The following is an 18,306-nucleotide window of genomic DNA, read 5'->3' on the forward strand; positions in this document are numbered from 1 at the left end:
ATAGTCGCCGTTTACTGCAAGCATGGGTTGCTGAAGACCTGTTCTACCCCGGATCTTCACAGGTCTGATTCCGGAAGTAGAACCTGGAAGTAGAATCTGGAAGTAGAACCCGGAAGTAGAATCTGGAAGTAGAATCAACGAGCCCCAAATGGGCGAGTTAAGTCGACTTCAGGAACTAACAGATTCGCGTGATTTCTCCGTCATGAACCATGTAATGGTTGATATAGACAGTTTTAGTTGTTAAAATGCCTGCCCAGAATGGCAAGTGAATTCCTTGCTCAAAATCAGCTGCAACAACAATAGCGTGACGCCATCATAATGGTTTAAATCTTACACGTCCCTTTCACAAACAGTGACAATTGCTGTGAGAGAGAGTTGCTCACTTAAGTCGCTAGCCGTTGGGGCTGCATGCTTTTTATCTACCCAAGCCCCCATAGGGGTTCCAGGGGCTAAAGTGCCTGTCTGAAATTAAACGATCTCAATTGGCTGATATGTGTCATCGTACCCTTATGAGGTGATTGTTGTTCCTGCCATCAATCACTGGTTTACCTGGTACGGACTCGAGAAGTTGCAGAACGCAGGGATGTGTCGCGAATTTTGTTCCCGCTATCAATCACTGGTTTACCTGGTACCGACTCGAGTAGTTGCAGAATTCAGGAATGTGTCGCGAATGTTGTTCCTGCTATCAATCACTGGTTTACCTGGTACCATACAAACAAACTTTCCATATGTGAACGTGTTGGGTCTCACGCCGATGTAAACACGTTTTCGTTATTACGGCGTCAGGAGAGCCTGGTGTGACGAAAACATTTTAACACAATGGGCACCCACAGAACAAGGTGCTGGCAGACCAAGGGAGACAATCGGGGTGAATCAAGGATCCAGACCCATGGCTTACGGATCCACTTAGACCACTGTTTCACATCTATCCCTTTGAGTGAATGAATGATAAATGTAAATAAATGCATCAAAACCCTTTCCATACTCCTACAAATTCCTGAAATATCCAGTTCATACAAATGTAAGATACGTCTTGAAAAGAATGACTTCGTCGTCTAGACGAGAAGAAAGGGAGGTAATCACTATATTATTGATTGCAACCCGGCCGATCAACAGCCGTGGAAGGAATCTTGTTTCGTATCTTTTTATCTCTCAGACCTTTTGAATCACCCTATGATATCTAGGTGATCGAGCTCCTTGAGCTTCGGATCCCGATTTACATAAACACGAAGGTAGGTTATAGCGTGGGGTGTTTAGCGCAATGACTGTGCGTCTTCTGCCTGTAGTTGTCAGATACGAGAGCACTCTCGAAATAGTTGCATTCGCCTTTCATGTTGTTGACCTACATCAGGCTCACTGGGGGAAAATCAGTGCCAGCATGTAACGCAAAACACGACTAGCGGGGACTACAAGCAAGACATGGAGAGTTAAGGTCAAAGGTGATGTTATGGCGGTATTTGTTGACATACATGCATTTTGTACTGACCGTGGTCTTTTCTCGCGAAGTCTGAATACGCACAGATAACTCTTACTGTTAAGTTTGTAGTGAGTCAGTGAGGGAGCGTGTACGGTTTTACGCCACTTTTTGCAAAATTCCTGCAATTTCACGGCTTCACGCAACGTACCTATGTGGGGTTCGGGTCTTCTGCGTGACGAGCGAACGCTTTAACCACCAGGCTACCCCACCGCCCCTTAATTTAACGAGTGCGTGAGTGAGTATGGTTTTACGCCGCTTTTAGCAATGTTCCAGCAATATGACGGCGGGGGCACCAGAAATGGGCTTCACACATTATACCCATGTCGGGAATCGAACACGGGTCTTCGGTGTGATGAGCGAACGCTTTAACCACCAGGCTACCCCACCGCCCCTTAATTTATAAGATAAAAAGGGCAATCAGCAATCTGTGTTAAACTGACCTGAAGGGATTGGCTTTACGGCGACGATGTCTTGATGAGGATATTTTCGTCATTAATGTTTGTTTGTTGTTAACGCCGTACTCAGCAATATTCCAGCTGTATGACGTCGGTCTGTAAATAATCGAGTCTCGACCAAAAATCCAGTGATTGACATCATGGTCGTTATTAATGCATTTTTAACTACGTGTGAAAATTGTTCCAAAGTCGTTTATATCAAACCTTTTAAATATGTATAATATAAAAAATCAAAATGTTCCACTTAAGAATCTACGGGTCTCTGTGTTTTGTAGCACGAGGCGCACATTCAGATTACCCAACTAACTACACGTTTCTCACTGAAGTCTCCGCCATTGATTGTGTAGAGTTGCGCCCCCTACTCACGCCAGGATACGCTGGTGGTGAGTTCAATCCCAAATTCATTTCGCTTATGATGCAGTACTGACTTAACATTACACCACTACCGCAAGGTAATTTAATCACGTGTCTGTCTTTTCTTTGTAAAGAAACGCGCCAATACTGAAATGAGATGAGAAATCCGTCTTTCAGTGCGATATTCAGATCACGTGTACAGAAATGAAAATATTCAACTACAATCGCGATAGTGTGGAGTAGGACCACTTATCATATAATTATGAATGAGATGAGGCATTTTGCATTTGTGATAGAGCCAGACGGTCATATCACAGGCGGTGTAATAACCAGATCCGTATTACACCCCTTGCCGTGCAGATATGGCTTGTAAATCATTTTGAAAGGGCGATCGATATTCGCCCGGGTGGTAAGAAATTAGAGTTACGTCCCTCAGTGCGTCGTCTGCCCGTCTGCTCGTCCAATTTTCTCGTGAAAAACATTAGAGAACATTAAAAAGCATCTTATAAATACTAAAGGTATCCTGAATAAATATACATGAGTGAGTGAGTGAGTGAGTGAGTGAGTGAGTATGGTTTGACGCCGCTTTTACCAATATTCCAGCAATATCACGAAGGGGGACACCAGAAATAGGCTTCACACATTGTATCTTTGTCGTACAGGTACATGTCATGTGAAACTTAAAACTCAGAACTTAACACTTACAACCTAAGACGTTAAGGGTCAAAGGGAGACTACCATTCAAACCTCCTCGGCCAAACCTTGTTGATAATTTTAACTTTATATAAAGTTATTAAAGTCACGAACGTGATTAAAAAAACATGAACGCCCTTGCACATCGAAATTAATGATATTAAAACACAAAACAGTGTCGAATAACGAATTTCTGTTCCAGAAATTTAATGTGTAATATGTGTGGTGGGTGTTGAAAAACCCAAGATGGTTTTTACTGACGGTATGCGATCTCATATTAGGTCAGTATGAACCATCTTGGATTTTTACTGACGGTAGACGGGCTCATGTGGGGTCAGTACTTCTGCTCTCTGATTGGTCAATCTCACTTTGAGGCATAATAATAAGATTTCCATATGATAGCCTCTAAATATCCTTACACATCAAGACCCGTGAGGATCCGGGGTGGAATAGGTCTTCAGCAACCCACGCTTGTCGTAAAAGGCGACTAACGGGATCGGATGGTCTGGCTCGCTGACTTGGTTGATGCATGTCATCCGTCCCAATCGATGCTAATGATATCAATCACAGGATTGTCTGGTCAAGACTCGATTATTTACAGACCGCCGTCATATAGCTGGAATATTGCTGAGTGCGGCGTAAAACAACAAACAAACAAACACATCAAAGTACCCCTTGCCATCGAAATGTTTCCGGTGTCTGCACGTGGAACCGCTTAATGTTTAATGATACTTTGTCAATGAAAATTAACCATTTCAAGACATATGTTTCAATAATTGTGCACCCTTTCCAAACATGAAATGAATAATAAACATATAAAAGTGCTGAACTGACTGTAAGATTTAAAGAATGGTCAGGTCGCTGCCCTGTGGCACGGTACTGGGTAGCAAAGTGAATTGACAACAAGTTTTAATCAGATTACGGCACACAGACCTGTTCCTTTTGTCGAGTATAAGTCATATACAGACTTAAGCCTCCCTCTGAAATATTACATAGTATCTAATTTGCTAGTCATTCCTTTGCATTTGATTGGCTATGCAAGCAAATGTGTTTTTTTCGTTAAGGCTTCCACAAACCCAAACAGACCTATATGCCACGCCCACTAATGGTCTACTGTTTTTCGATTGATCGATAATAGAATGGGCGGGGATTGAGTTGCAGTATTGCGTTTAATGATGTGTTTGTGGCTTCAGATTTTTGTAGTCTTTATGATTAAATAAGCAGTCTGTGAAATTTTTTTTGTTGAAGTTTATATTTTACGGTTTATGGAGTTGAAAAGCGTCTCTTTACGTTTATACGTCATTAAACGCAACAAAAAATGATTGAAGTCATTTATTGTATGTTCCCTTTTATTTTTTTCATCAGTAAATAATTCATACTATCATGAAGCGTATCTATTTACACAATTTGAGTTAGATACTATTTTCATCAGATATCTTATCACTATCGACAATGCCCATTCACTTTTCCAGGCCCTTGTCAGGTTGAGGCTTGGTTCGTTCGTTGTGTTTGACTCCCATTGTAGTGCTTTGAGCGAGTGAGTGGTTTGATCAGATGGACATGTAAAATCGTGGACAATCAACATGAATAAATGATGTCAAAAAAAATAAAACAAAAATAAATAAATATGGACATGGATAGGGCGCGTTATAAATGTGCTTTATGTTTTATTATAATTACAATAATATTTTATACTTATGTATGCTACGGGCATTATAACACACAGATGTACGTTATCGACTGCATAGATACACCTAATTGACAACCAGGGCAGTGAGCTTTAGTTGGTAACACGCCGACGTGTTACAGCTGTAGTATTGCTGAGTGCGGGGAAAGCAGCATTCATTTACCTTTTCTTCTTTCAGAGTTGTCTCCTTTGTAGCAAGGCGGACAATGTCCTGCACGTGGCGCGACTGCACGGACAACGGCGGCGAGAAGATCAAGGTTGAGTGTTTTGATGGCCTTCTGTTCCCGCCAAAACCCATCGACGTCACGTCCGAGAAACAGTGTCACGATATCCGGGACTTGGAGGTCAGAGAGGACGATGTCTTCGTACTGTCCTACCCCAAATCAGGTTATTAATTAGCTTTATCTTACCTTACACGCGAATATCGGATTCCGAGACCCATTCTATAATTATAATTGCGCGCTAACATGGAAGGTGTACTCGATATGGCGAAATGCAAGTACAGTAAACTACGGTTATAACGAACACGCTTATAACGAACTTACGGATATAACGAACTTACTTTTTTGGTCCTGACTATTTGCTGTAGTTATGCTGTATATATGCATATAACGAACTACGGTTATAACGAACTAAAATTAGTAGTCCCTTTGAGTTCGTTATAACCGTACTTTACTGTATTACATTTGCAACATACCAACCGCAATTGTACATCTCGAATTAATCATGTAAGACGTCATTTTCCGGATACTTACGATATTTTCCAAATGAAATGTATCTAGAGGGGAATAACTCCTAAGTTTGTTTTCTGTCGACTGCAGTTTTTCGATCGATTAGAAAACGAAGGAAGTTGATGAATGCTTAACTATGCTATTCTTACCGATTCTGAACAAAGTATGCACAAGACTTACCTGCAATATAATTTGGTGTGTCGTAAGATAAACTCTAATGACATGGAAATGCCTGCTTGGTCTAGTGGTAAAGCGTCTGCCAGACGTCGGTGGTTCGATCAACAGCCGCGTCATACCCATCTTCCCGAGGCAAGTGAGTTAACTGACTATAAAAGTCCAGTTTCCACCCTTGCCGAACTAGGCTGGTATTATGGAGTTACATTTTGGCTGGGCTAACGAGTCTATGCATAGTCCAATCAAAATCGCGCACCGAAATCGGAATCCGGTTCGTAAAGTGTCATGCAGATTTCGGTCGACTGCAGGACTTGCAAAGCATGTGCGCCGCTAACTCGTTGTCAACAGATATTTTCTAAATCTTTTCATGTTTTTAATCAAGGTGCTCACGTGATTTGATGCACTTGGCGATGTAAGAATCGTTTTATCACAATATAGATCTTGATTATCGATCAGATCGTCTTGACTGGGCGCCACCGTTTTGTTTGAAGCAAATGCAAGTGATACGAGAGGTTGAATCTGATTGGTCAGTAGGAGAGGCATAGAAAGGACATAACTCGTAATAGCCACTGGATGCGCTACGATCGAGCCCAGGAATTTCAGCCTAGTTCGGCAAGGGTGGAAACTGGACTTTTAAAGTCAGTTAACTCTCTTGCCTCGGGAAGATGCGTCATACCAACCAGGCGCTTTACATAAAGGGCTTGAAATAAGGACTATTCGGCTCGTATCAGTATATTGTGTCTGAGTGAGGTATTCATGTAAAACTGCGGCATGGTATCTCAGTGGACTAGAAATGTAAAATCGGTGGCATTAGTCCGGACAAGCACAAGTAGCCACGCACTCACGCGCGCGTCGCTATATAAGTGCTATAATCTTGGACGCGACGAAAATGGGGTGTATGTACCGTCAATGTTAGTCAAGTTTCCCTGCAGGGGAGGAGCCCCAACACAAACTTGATCACCATAGGACACGGTATAATGAGGCACTGTAGGCATAGTATGAGAACTGAGATAAATATGTAGCTATCGTTATGTATTTGTTTTAAAGTGAAGGTAATACGGCTTTTCCTTTGGACGAGAAACTGAAACATTTCTGGAGAAACCCAGGGGAATTCCCTCGCACAAATAAATACAGCATCGTTTCTCATCATTTAGACCCTTTGATCTTGAACTTAGCGTTTTAGTATACATTGGGATATGTCAGAGAATTTGATTGCATGCCCCTTCAAAGATATTCACACTACAACCCATCCTTGAGACGAAAACGAAGAAATCCAATTCATCGTAGTATCTGGACTACAGTGACAGTTTACAGCAATCAATACAACTTCGGATATCTGCCCCGTCACGTTTTTTGTGTTGACCATTTGGAGTCTTGTGCTTGATATAAATGTGTCATTGTGATTAACTTACTGAAGTAGTTCTTAACAGACCTTTCTCATCTTATGAGGATATTTTTTGAATACATTTATTGTTCAGAAACTACAAAAGTCCCTGTAGAGCATATTGTGCATATATACTCTGATGCCTCTCGTTTTGAGGAACTATTTTATTCTGCGATACAGCTGGTTGTTGTGTGGCTGTCAGTGTAAACATGAAGTCACTCATGCTAGGCCTAAATATAATTGTGTATAGATCTTGGTCTACATCCTCTGAGGTAATAAATAGTGATATAAAAATTATAAGAAATGACTTTCACTTTGTGTGAGCTTATTGGAGTATAAACCTTCATAGAATGAGGGCCAAACAAGCAAGGTCCGACTTTCATACAATTTGGAACTCATTCTATGAAGGTTCATACTCAATTCTACCATGACAATGAAGAATGCTTGATTCTGACTGGACTACATCAAATTTCAAAACACAGTAGGTTTATCTCCTAAATGAACTCACACAAAGTGAAAGTCAATTATTAAGAATCTTCGTAAGTTATCAGATATGATCCTACGATTGAATATTTGACTTTGTTTGTTTCAACAACTGTGGCTGTAAATGTAAATGTGTCAAAAAAGGATGAAAAGGTTTTCAATATTTGAATATCAGCAAGTTGTAAGTGATATGAACATGTGCAATAATTTTGATGATGAGTTTAGAATAGAACAGAACAGAACTTTATTACGCCCAAGGCTACAAAAAGTAGCATGTTGAGGTTTAACAGGAGATGTGACGTATAATAGTGATGGCAGCTTTAATAGTTATTTAAATGTAGCCATTACTATTTTACAATATTTTGATAATTTTTTCAAGAAGATATTATTTTTACAATGAAACATCTGTTGAAGTTTAAACATAGATGGATGTACAATAAGAGTCTTTGGTATGTATATGTCTTACTTCTTTAAAATATTCACATTTAAAAATATAATGATATTCATCCGCAATGTCTTGGCTTTTACAAACAGTACACTTTCTATCTAATAACCAAGGCTTACTCCCCTCTCGTAAATATAACACGTCCTAAGGATCATACAGGGTAGTGAGAAAAACTCAATGACCATGATACACCCCAGTGATGTAAGCACCAAACACAACCTTTGGATTCGTCATTAGTCGGTAACAGGTGTTTGCATGATTGTCTGTATGATAAGCCGTACATTTGTCAAATATGCATCAGTAACATAATATACATACATTCTAGTCACACCATTCCACCTTGACACTGAAAAATGCTTGATTCTGATTGGTGAAAATAAGACTAAAATCAGATATCTAACTCCTTTTGACACTTCAAAATCAACATCCCCTTTCTTAAAAAAATACCATGATAGGAAAACATCCGTTAGTCCACAATGCCTGTTTTTTAAACCCTTATCAGTCGTGATGAAATCTATTAAAGAACACGCACAATTAAGTGTAACACACGCTGACCACTGTGTAAGGGCCACATTCATCGGCAACAAAAATGAGCAATCTCTCAGAGATGACCAGTCTCCTGTCGTACATACCCGCCTCGTCTTCAGCTAAAAACGGCGGTCTTCAGACATAAGAGACTTTCCGTTGGCAATGGATGTCCAAGAAGTCTCGTTTACTTAATCGTGAACTCAGGTAATATTTATGCTTGTCACTGCTTATGTCCCCCTTTCGGCAGGTTCTTAGATAACCGAGTTAGTTGCCAATGTGAATGTTCGCGCTCCGTTGTCAAAGCGCTCTTGTGGTCATTATAGAATCGAGAGTGTTTGATACCTCTTATTTATGGGCTTAAGCGCTCGGTTACAAATTGAAATAAGAATATCTAATCTTCAGTATCTCACATGTCAAAACACAGTTGGTTTATCTTATTGTAAGGACAGATGATAGTTATCCTGGTTCAGTTACGCAGCACTTACCTGTGCAGAGTTGCGCCCCTTTAAGGATCAGCATGTCTTGCGTTCCATTCCAAGATTCCCATTAGCACTATGCCTGATTATTCAAACTAGAAAATTGTTTCAAATACTTGTCATGACTTACCCTAAACCACGGAAACCTAAGTAACCTCAGTGACCTGAGAGACTGGTTGGCCCACTGGTCTAAGACCAGGAGTTCACAGTTGCGTCCCTTGCTCGCCCCGATTATGATCTTTGGTTTTTTAGCATCATGGCGTAAGACCTGAATCACTTCGAGCTTTCCTCCCACATTGACATGCCGTGATACAAGTGAATGGCGTATAAATCCAAGTCACTTTTCCTAGGGTAGTTCCCGTACGGAGTTGCGTTCCTTAGGCCTGCCAGAATCATTGATGCCAACCCGGAATCGCCCTGATTATGTTTCTAGTTTTCAGCACCATGCCAGTCTCGTGGATTTCATTAAAGTGGTATACAGCTAAGACCTCCTCCCACATTAGGGGGCACGGGTGGCCCTGTCGTCTAAGGCGCCGCGATTCGCTGGTCAGAGTTGCGTCCCTTGGTCGCGCCAGAAACCTATGTTAAACAAGAGTCACTCACTCACTCACTCACTCACTCACTCCTTCCACATTATGCTGACACACCGTGATACAACTGATATACTGTTCAAAGCGGCGTTAAACCCAAGTTACTCACTCACTCCTTCCACATTATGCTGACACGCCGTGATACAACTGATATACTGTTCAAAGCGGCGTTAAACCCAAGTTACTCACTCACTCCTTCCACATTATGCTGACACACCGTGATACAACTGATATACTGTTCAAAGCGGCGTTAAACCCAAGTTACTCACTCACTCACTCACTCCTTCCACATTATGCTGACACACCGTGATACAACTGATATACTGTTCAAAGCGGCGTTAAACCCAAGTCACTCACTCACTCACTCACTCACTCCACATTATGCTGACACACCGTGATACAACTGATATACTGTTCAAAGCGGCGTTAAACCCAAGTTACTCACTCACTCACTCACTCCTTCCACATTGTGCTGACACACCGTGATACAACTGATATACTGTTCAAAGCGGCGTTAAACCCAAGTCACTCACTCACTCACTCACTCACTCCACATTATGCTGACACACCGTGATACAACTGATATACTGTTCAAAGCGGCGTTAAACCCAAGTCACTCACTCACTCACTCACTCACTCCACATTATGCTGACACACCGTGATACAACTGATATACTGTTCAAAGCGGCGTTAAACCCAAGTTACTCACTCACTCACTCATTCACTCCACATTATGCTGACACACCGTGATACAACTGATATACTGTTCAAAGCGGCGTTTAACCCAAGTCACTCACTCACTCACTCATTCACTCCACATTATGCTGACACGCCGTGATACAACTGATATACTGTTCAAAGCGGCGTTAAACCCAAGTCACTCACTCACTCACTCACTCACTCCACATTATGCTGACACACCGTGATACAACTGATATACTGTTCAAAGCGGCGTTAAACCCAAGTTACTCACTCACTCACTCATTCACTCCACATTATGCTGACACGCCGTGATACAACTGATATACTGTTCAAAGCGGCGTTAAACCCAAGTCACTCACTCACTCACTCACTCACTCCACATTATGCTGACACACCGTGATACAACTGATATACTGTTCAAAGCGGCGTTAAACCCAAGTTACTCACTCACTCACTCATTCACTCCACATTATGCTGACACACCGTGATACAACTGATATACTGTTCAAAGCGGCGTTTAACCCAAGTCACTCACTCACTCACTCATTCACTCCACATTATGCTGACACACCGTGATACAACTGATATACTGTTCAAAGCGGCGTTAAACCCGTGTCACTCACTCACTCACTCACTCCTTCCACATTATGCTGACACACCGTGATACAACTGATATACTGTTCAAAGCGGCGTTAAACCCGTGTCACTCACTCACTCACTCCAGATTATGCTGACACACCGTGATACAACCGATATACTGTTCAAAGCGGCGTTAAACCCGTGTCACTCACTCCTTCCACATTATGCTGACACGCCGTGATACAACTGATATACTGTTCAAAGCGGCGTTTAACCCGTGTCACTCACTCACTCACTCCACATTATGCTGACACACCGTGATACAACTGATATACTGTTCAAAGCGGCGTTAAACCCGTGTCACTCACTCCTTCCACATTATGCTGACACGCCGTGATACAACTGATATACTGTTCAAAGCGGCGTTAAACCCGTGTCACTCACTCCTTCCACATTATGCTGACACGCCGTGATACAACTGATATACTGTTCAAAGCGGCGTTTAACCCGTGTCACTCACTCACTCACTCACTCACTCCACATTATGCTGACACACCGTGATACAACTGATATACTGTTCAAAGCGGCGTTAAACCCGTGTCACTCACTCACTCACTCCACATTATGCTGACACACCGTGATACAACTGATATACTGTTCAAAGCGGCGTTTAACCCGTGTCACTCACTCACTCACTCACTCACTCCACATTATGCTGACACACCGTGATACAACTGATATACTGTTCAAAGCGGCGTTAAACCCGTGTCACTCACTCCTTCCACATTATGCTGACACACCGTGATACAACTGATATACTGTTCAAAGCGGCGTTAAACCCGTGTCACTCACATTTCTCTCCGTGGTTCTAGGGACTCACTGGACGTGGGAGGTGACACAGATGCTTGTAGCTGAAACATCCGAGTACCGCAAAGAAAGAATGCCAGTTTTTGTTCTGGATATAACGTCCAAGGCGGACCTGGACGCTATGACGTCTCCCAGGGTGTTCGCGACTCACTTCCGCTTCCGGTACTTCCCACAACAGGTGCTCAAGAAGGGAAACAAAGTTGTCATGGTTCACAGGAATCCTAAGGACGTCGCCGTGTCAACTTATGGGATGTACACGGGGACAAAGAGCATGGCCATGTACGACGGCAAGTGGGACGACTACTTCGACATGTGGTTGAGCGGGGACGGTAATGTAGGAGCGAAATATCTTGATGTAAATGTTTTATGGATGTAAATGGATTTGTTTTAATTATTTTTTATTAGAAAATACTAACATAAGATGTTGGGAATACTGAACATTGTTCGGTTTAACCAGATTGTATTATTTGAGTGAGTCGGGGTTTTCACCCCTTTTAGCAATATTCCAGCAATATCACTGAGGGTTACACTGGAAAGGGGCTTCACCCATTGTATCCATGTTGGGAATGGTGTGACGAGCGAACGCTTTAACCACAAGGCTACCCCATCGCCATTGTATGTTTGGAAGCAGTGGCCGAGACATATTGAACAATGTCGGTGCGCTTGTTGGGCATGGGTGACTAAGGCATAATGCGTGGCATTTCGCTGTTCAGATTTGACAGATTATTATGGTCGTGGGTTCGAATCCCATATTCGTTCTGATGAGGTTTGGTTAGTCAGCAACCTGCCTATGCTTATAGGTTTCACCAAAGTGGTGAGCTTCTAAAATCTGGATCACGATGGCTGTTTCTCCCTATTAAGGCTGACATGCAGTCATATAATAAAATATAGATAGGTCTTCAGCAAGCCATGCTTGCCGTAAAAAGCGACTTTGCTTGTCGTAAGCGGCGACTAACGGGGTCGGGTGGTCAGGCTCGCTGACTTGGTTGATGTATGTAATCACATCCCAATTGCGTGGATCGATGTTCATGATGTCAATCACTGGATTGTCTGGTCCAGGCTCGATTATTTACAGACCGCTGTCATATAGCTGGAATACTGCTACGTGCGGCGTTAAACAACAAACAAACAAACAAACACTCAGTCACTCACTCACTCCAGACTGTAAACGTTCTAGTGCCCTACAACTCATGGTTCGACTTTGAGCTGGAGTGGCAGAAGGAGTTGGGAGAACACCCAGAGATGAACGTGCATCACGTGCATTATGAAAAAATGAAGAAGGTACAGTACATTGTAGCATTATAGATCAACTCAATATGCACAGTGACAGGAATCACATTACATCGATTGTCGAAATATCAAACAATTCTTGAGTGAATATTCCTCACTGCTTCATTAGCAAGTTTGATAAGATAAAAGCCAAAACCTCAGGTCAGAATATTAACGGTTGTTCAGCCAACCCTAACTAGTGAGAAAGTGTATGCAGTGACACCTCGTTAATCCGGACAAGTAAGGAACAGGTAAGGCTACACATCTTTCACTGTTCGTTTCAAGGGCCAGCCACCCCCACTGAAAAACAGCCGGTCCAAAAAATAAACTAAACATAAAAATATTTATTTTTAATATGTCTCACGCTCCTAATATAGACCATCTTATACAGTGGAAAATGTTATATATAAATTCCATGTCTACATCACTATCAGTGATTCGAGAAGCCAGCTGCAGTTTTAACTCCACGGCAGAATGACTTTCAAATAAATGAATGAATGAATGAATGAATGAATGAATGAATGAATCAATGAATGAATGAATCAATCAATCAATCAATCAATCAATCAATCAATCAATAAATAAATAAATAAATAAATTTCGACCGACTTTGTGTGGAAAAGCTTGAATATATCCGTGAAACATAAAACAACATATCCGAAGCCATTACTTCTTAGTGGTGTTATTTCCTGCTGCCGGGTGGAGATGGTGCTATCAGTTATCAGTGCATTTGTAAACGTTTCAGGACCCCGTCGAGTGTGTTAAAGGCATAGCCTCGTTCCTGGGTCGTGACGTCAGTGACGAGACATGCGCGGACATCGCAGAAGCTTGTGGGTTCCAGAAGCTCCGCCAAGCGTACAGCGACTTCAAGGGCGATAAGTTGAAGGGGGCCTGGAAGGACGGCACGGGGATTTTCAGAAAAGGTGACACACAGTCTCAACTGCTAACACGCTTCCATTGAAACAATGTGTGAAGCAAGGGGAGTTTCTACGGGGATTTCAACATGCGAACTCATTTAGGGCATTCGATACCTATTTAAATCTAACCCTCTAAACCTCGACTCGTTTTTCACAGTAATACGTTTTTGTTATTTATGTGTCTATATCTACGGTTAACCATTATGGTATGTCTGGTTATAGAAGGAATGCTCTCAAATCTCATCGCACCGGCATATAAAGTAGGGTTTTAAAACCATCAGCATGGCTGTCTCTCCGTCCGTCCGGTTCTTCCTCCGGATCAGGGTCCACTTGCACAAAGCAATCTTAGCGCTACAATTATTGTAAATCCTTAAGATCGCGATCTCAGGCTTCGGCTACAATCGTCATCCACTTGCACAAAGCGATTGTAGGCTAAGATCATTGTAAGCTACAATCGAAACTTACAATTGGTCCGGACCAATCTTAAGTAGCTAAGATCGTTGTAGTCCCTGAATAAACTTGACAAAATGGCGTGCAAGGCTTAGTCTGTTTCACATAAATAATCTGCTTTACGTTCAAACATTGCCTCTCTTTTTTTCTAAACTTTATCATTCGAATCGACACTTTAACAACATGAAGAACGCACCACAGATTTAACGTCAGCAATATCGTTAATTACTATAGTTAAATACGTAACTATCGAGTCGATAGCTAAAAGGAATATTCCCATCCGACTCAATACTGAAAGAAATGTGAAACAACATACCTTTTCGCTAAACAAGGGAAGGATAAAAACCTAAGTCGTCCCGCAAGCGATTTGCAACGTCCGTGACCTTTTCGATAAATCAAGGGCAGCTAATCTTAGTTTATACTCTAGATGGGAGTGGTTTCCCTTTGTATAAGCCCGTAGAGTACAATCTACCTTACCCAGTGTATCAATGTTGTTGAATCGCTGAGCTTCCCCTATATATTTTTTGGGTCATATTCGTGTCAGTTATTTTGTCTTTAGTTTATCATGAAATTAATCTACAAATAAGTACAAGCTGAAGAGCAAATCATACATGTTTAAATCTAAAATCAAATGGGACGGGGACGAGCGGTTAATCAGAGATTAAAAGAAAAAAATACAAGTATTCATCAAACAAGCAAATATACATGATGAAACATTTGATTTTTTTTGCAAAATATCCCATAAATAGCAAAAATAAAATTCACATTTTAAAATATTTTTTTTTTTAAATTGATACCTAGGGAATATATATTAACAATTGCTTTCTCGAAACATTACTCATTATTCTTATTTCCCGTCTATGCGTTTTTGAAAGTTCCCGTCTTTCTGTGTTTTGAAATGGTAGTCATAACATCCTTTGTTGTAGCAACGAAACGAAAACATGAAGGATATATTTAGGATTTTACGAAAAACTCCCCCAAATAGATGACGATCATGCATTTACACGTTGGGTTTTAGGAAATATTATTATTATTTATTTTAATTTTCATAATAATTGTGTTACTAAATAATGTATTTATTCGCATTTCAATACTTTAAATCAAAACATGAGTAGGTATTTCTATTGTTGAATTAGAAAACAATTCCTAAATCACGACAGTATTAATGCCGACAAGAATATATGCCTTCATTCTAGTAATCGTTTCCTTCAAATAATTGGGAAAAGTGCGATGGAGGGAGGTACGTGTTGCGTGTCGTTACCGGTTCCACTTATTGTATGCGCAGCAAACTATGCCCGTTTGCAGACAACTATAGACAGGAGTCGAGTTTAAAATATTCGTACCTCCACAGTTGAAGATTTCAATCTTAGCTAAGATCGCGATCTTAACTCCAAGCCGTCTTACAATCGCGCTAAGATCGGTTTGTGCAAGTGGAATAGGACAATTGTATGGTGATTGTAAAGTTGATTGTAGCCGCCTAAGATCGATTGTAACTAAGATTGTTCTGTGCAAGTGGGCCCAGGACCTGTTTCATTTTCGAGACGTCTACACACCTACATTGAATGGTTAACTTTCACTGAGCAAATATCCTAAAACGTGAAAAACTATTTGAATTTGCGTTGTTATCCTTTGTTGACATTGGCTGTACGGCTCCACGTGCTGTCATGGAAGTCCAAGAGAGAGCTAGCGTTCCGGTCACTTTGGTGTTTAAATATATATTGTCACGCACCTCACTGTCGCACTTGCAGTAGCATATCTATATAATTATGCAAAACAATATGTAAAGCTCCCCAAAAAGCTTGTATTAGGCCAATCTGTTCTGATATCGGAATAAGCGCGTTTATTTACGAAAAAAACGGAGAAAGTCCGGTCACGTGATATGCATATTAGCCTGTGGCAGTGGTGCTATATGAAGTCACCATTGCGCCGGAGTGTGTGTACCTGTATATACCTGTCGGTCATAACGATATACTCTCGACGTCAACGCTCCATCGTATCTATATACCTCTCGGTCGTAACGTTATACTCTCGACGTCAACATCCTTGTTGAATACACCTGTCGGTCGTAGCGTTATGCTCTCGACATTCACCGCTCCATTGTATATACCTGTCGGTCGTAACGTTATACTCTCGACGTCAACGCCTCTTTGAATATATCTGTCGGTCGTAACGTTATACTCTCAATCCCATCGCTTCTTTTATGTACGGTGCACGGGTGGCCCAGTCGTCTAAGTCGCCGCAATACGCTGTGCAAAGTTGCGTCCCCTGGGCACACCTCAAACCTATGATTGTGGGTTCGAATCCCGGTTGGCCCCGATTATGTTTCAAGGTTTGTCAGCTCCATTCCCGTGCTCGTGGGTTTCACCGAAGTGGTAAACGTGTAAGACCTGCATCACTTCAGGCTTTCCTCCCACATTAGGCTGACACGCCGTGATATAACTGGAATACTGTTAAAAGCGGCGTTAAACACAACTCACTCACTCTTTCATATACCCACATTTTCTGTGTTATCGAACCATAGTTTGGTGTGTTAGATTAACAGATCAGAACATACAGTCATATTGAACAAACGGACGCCACAGCTCAGTGTCACACCACCCTTGTGATGTTTTTGAGAACTGAACTAACCAGTTAATGGTATTAAACACACTGCAGTTTTGAAACAGTGTGGATGGTAATGAGGAAAGGTAATGGATATATTATTAGACACGTGTAGGATATCGTTATGTTCCACAGGCGAGGTCGGGGACTGGAAGAACTGGTTCACGGTGTCCCAGAGTGAGAGGCTAGACCAGGAATTCACGGATAGGATGGGAGCCAGTAGGTGGACGTATAGCTTCACCATGTGACCCCTCTCTATCAGCTGTGTATGAAGAACGGGTCAGTGGTTACAATTAATAATGGTGTGAGACTCATAACTTTCCGATATTTGCACATTTTTGCGATTCCCAGTACTTACTGACCGTTGAAGCGATATGAACTTAACACGTCATCCGTTGTTCATGATGTCATAAATTGATAACTATTCTGAATAAATCAATGGACCGACTTCCATCATGTGTCTCAATAGAATTGATTTTTTTATATCTTGATGACTTACTCGAAAGGGATGACGGATTATCTATCCGTCGGTCTCTCACAATTCTTTCACTCGGGTCAGGGTAATTCATCGTAGCTTTTTTATTTTCTTATTTCCCCAGGGAGTCAGCATCAATGACCGGTCCCCCATCCCTAACAGTTGTGAATTGCGGGTTGATGACTGTACAAGGTGTATTGAGTCGTGGTCAGATGCTTGTAGTCAAGGGACGCTTTTGCCTTGTTAGAGTTGTCTAGTCAAGACATGTAATCGGAACAGTTTCTCAGTAATATCACTACGTTTTCCACAATGGGGAATCCACGAGCACGGTTATATTTGTGCCCCCCCCCCCCCCCCCCCAAAAAAAAAAGAAAAAGAAAAAGAAAAAGAATCATAATCAGAGTAAAAACATTATATCCCAAGTTCTCGGGCTGTTAACTCCATTTATCAATTTATCATAAAACAAAATGGTTTTCACGGGAGACGTGGCGTGGTTGAGAACACATGCTGTCTCCTAAGAGATATCGCTACAATGAAATTTCATCACACTGCTTTGCAGACCATTGTGACATCATCGGTTACCATGACGTCATTATCAAATGTCATCACTAATCCCTCTTCCACTGAACCTGTTCAGCTGTACGTTTTACACCCAAGAAACTGGTTATTACTCTTTACAAACTGAAAAGTGGGAAGAATGATTTGGATGATAAATAGATTCTCACCCCCGTGTCTTCTCAGATCAAATATATCAAGACCCGTGGATAAAAGTCCAAATATCCTGAAATATTACGATTCCGCGAAAACATGCGATTCGTAAGACAAGCAGAAGTTGCCACTATACGATTATCTCAAAAACATATTTAAATTCGCACTGAATAAATGTATTTTGCGATTCATCGAAGTGAAAGTCAAATGACAGAGTGTTGGAGCATTGTAAAAGTCTTTATTTTTTTTAATCAGAACTTT

The 18,306-nt window shown here is 41.4% G+C and overlaps 1 protein-coding gene across 4 annotated transcripts; it reads left to right on the top strand.

Moving 5' to 3' along the window:
• Positions 1-1,113: 1,113 nt before the first annotated feature.
• LOC124116431 (sulfotransferase 1C4-like) lies at positions 1,114-17,692 on the top strand. Of its 4 annotated transcripts, XM_048401085.1 has the most exons (7): positions 1,299-1,439; positions 4,845-5,053; positions 11,631-11,954; positions 12,803-12,906; positions 13,640-13,817; positions 16,998-17,141; positions 17,462-17,692. In XM_048401085.1, the coding sequence occupies exons 2-6, from the start codon at positions 4,873-4,875 to the stop codon at positions 17,108-17,110; spliced, it is 900 nt and encodes a 299-aa protein (XP_048257042.1). In that variant the 5' UTR covers positions 1,299-1,439; positions 4,845-4,872; the 3' UTR covers positions 17,111-17,141; positions 17,462-17,692. The 4 variants fall into 4 exon arrangements, with proteins under 4 accessions (XP_046333718.2, XP_048257042.1, XP_046333717.2 ...); XM_046477762.2 differs by lacking the exons at positions 1,299-1,439; positions 17,462-17,692 and adding an exon at positions 1,114-1,232 and having other exon boundaries at positions 16,998-17,328; XM_046477761.2 differs by lacking the exon at positions 17,462-17,692 and having other exon boundaries at positions 16,998-17,328.
• Positions 17,693-18,306: the final 614 nt, after the last annotated feature.

The sequence above is a fragment of the Haliotis rufescens genome, unplaced genomic scaffold (genome assembly GCF_023055435.1).
Source record: "Haliotis rufescens isolate VD_foot unplaced genomic scaffold, xgHalRufe1.0.p SCAF_21, whole genome shotgun sequence".
Classification (NCBI taxonomy): Eukaryota; Metazoa; Mollusca; class Gastropoda; order Lepetellida; family Haliotidae; genus Haliotis; species Haliotis rufescens.

Excerpts from the sequence above, each read along its gene's own strand:
- LOC124116431 (XM_046477762.2), top strand. The coding sequence starts at position 4,873 with ATGTCCTGCACGTGGCGCGACTGCACGGACAACGGCGGCGAGAAGATC. Across the intron at positions 5,054-11,630 it reads ACTGTCCTACCCCAAATCAG|GGACTCACTGGACGTGGGAG; the intron begins GTTATTAATTAG and ends CCGTGGTTCTAG. Across the intron at positions 12,907-13,639 it reads ATTATGAAAAAATGAAGAAG|GACCCCGTCGAGTGTGTTAA; the intron begins GTACAGTACATT and ends TAAACGTTTCAG.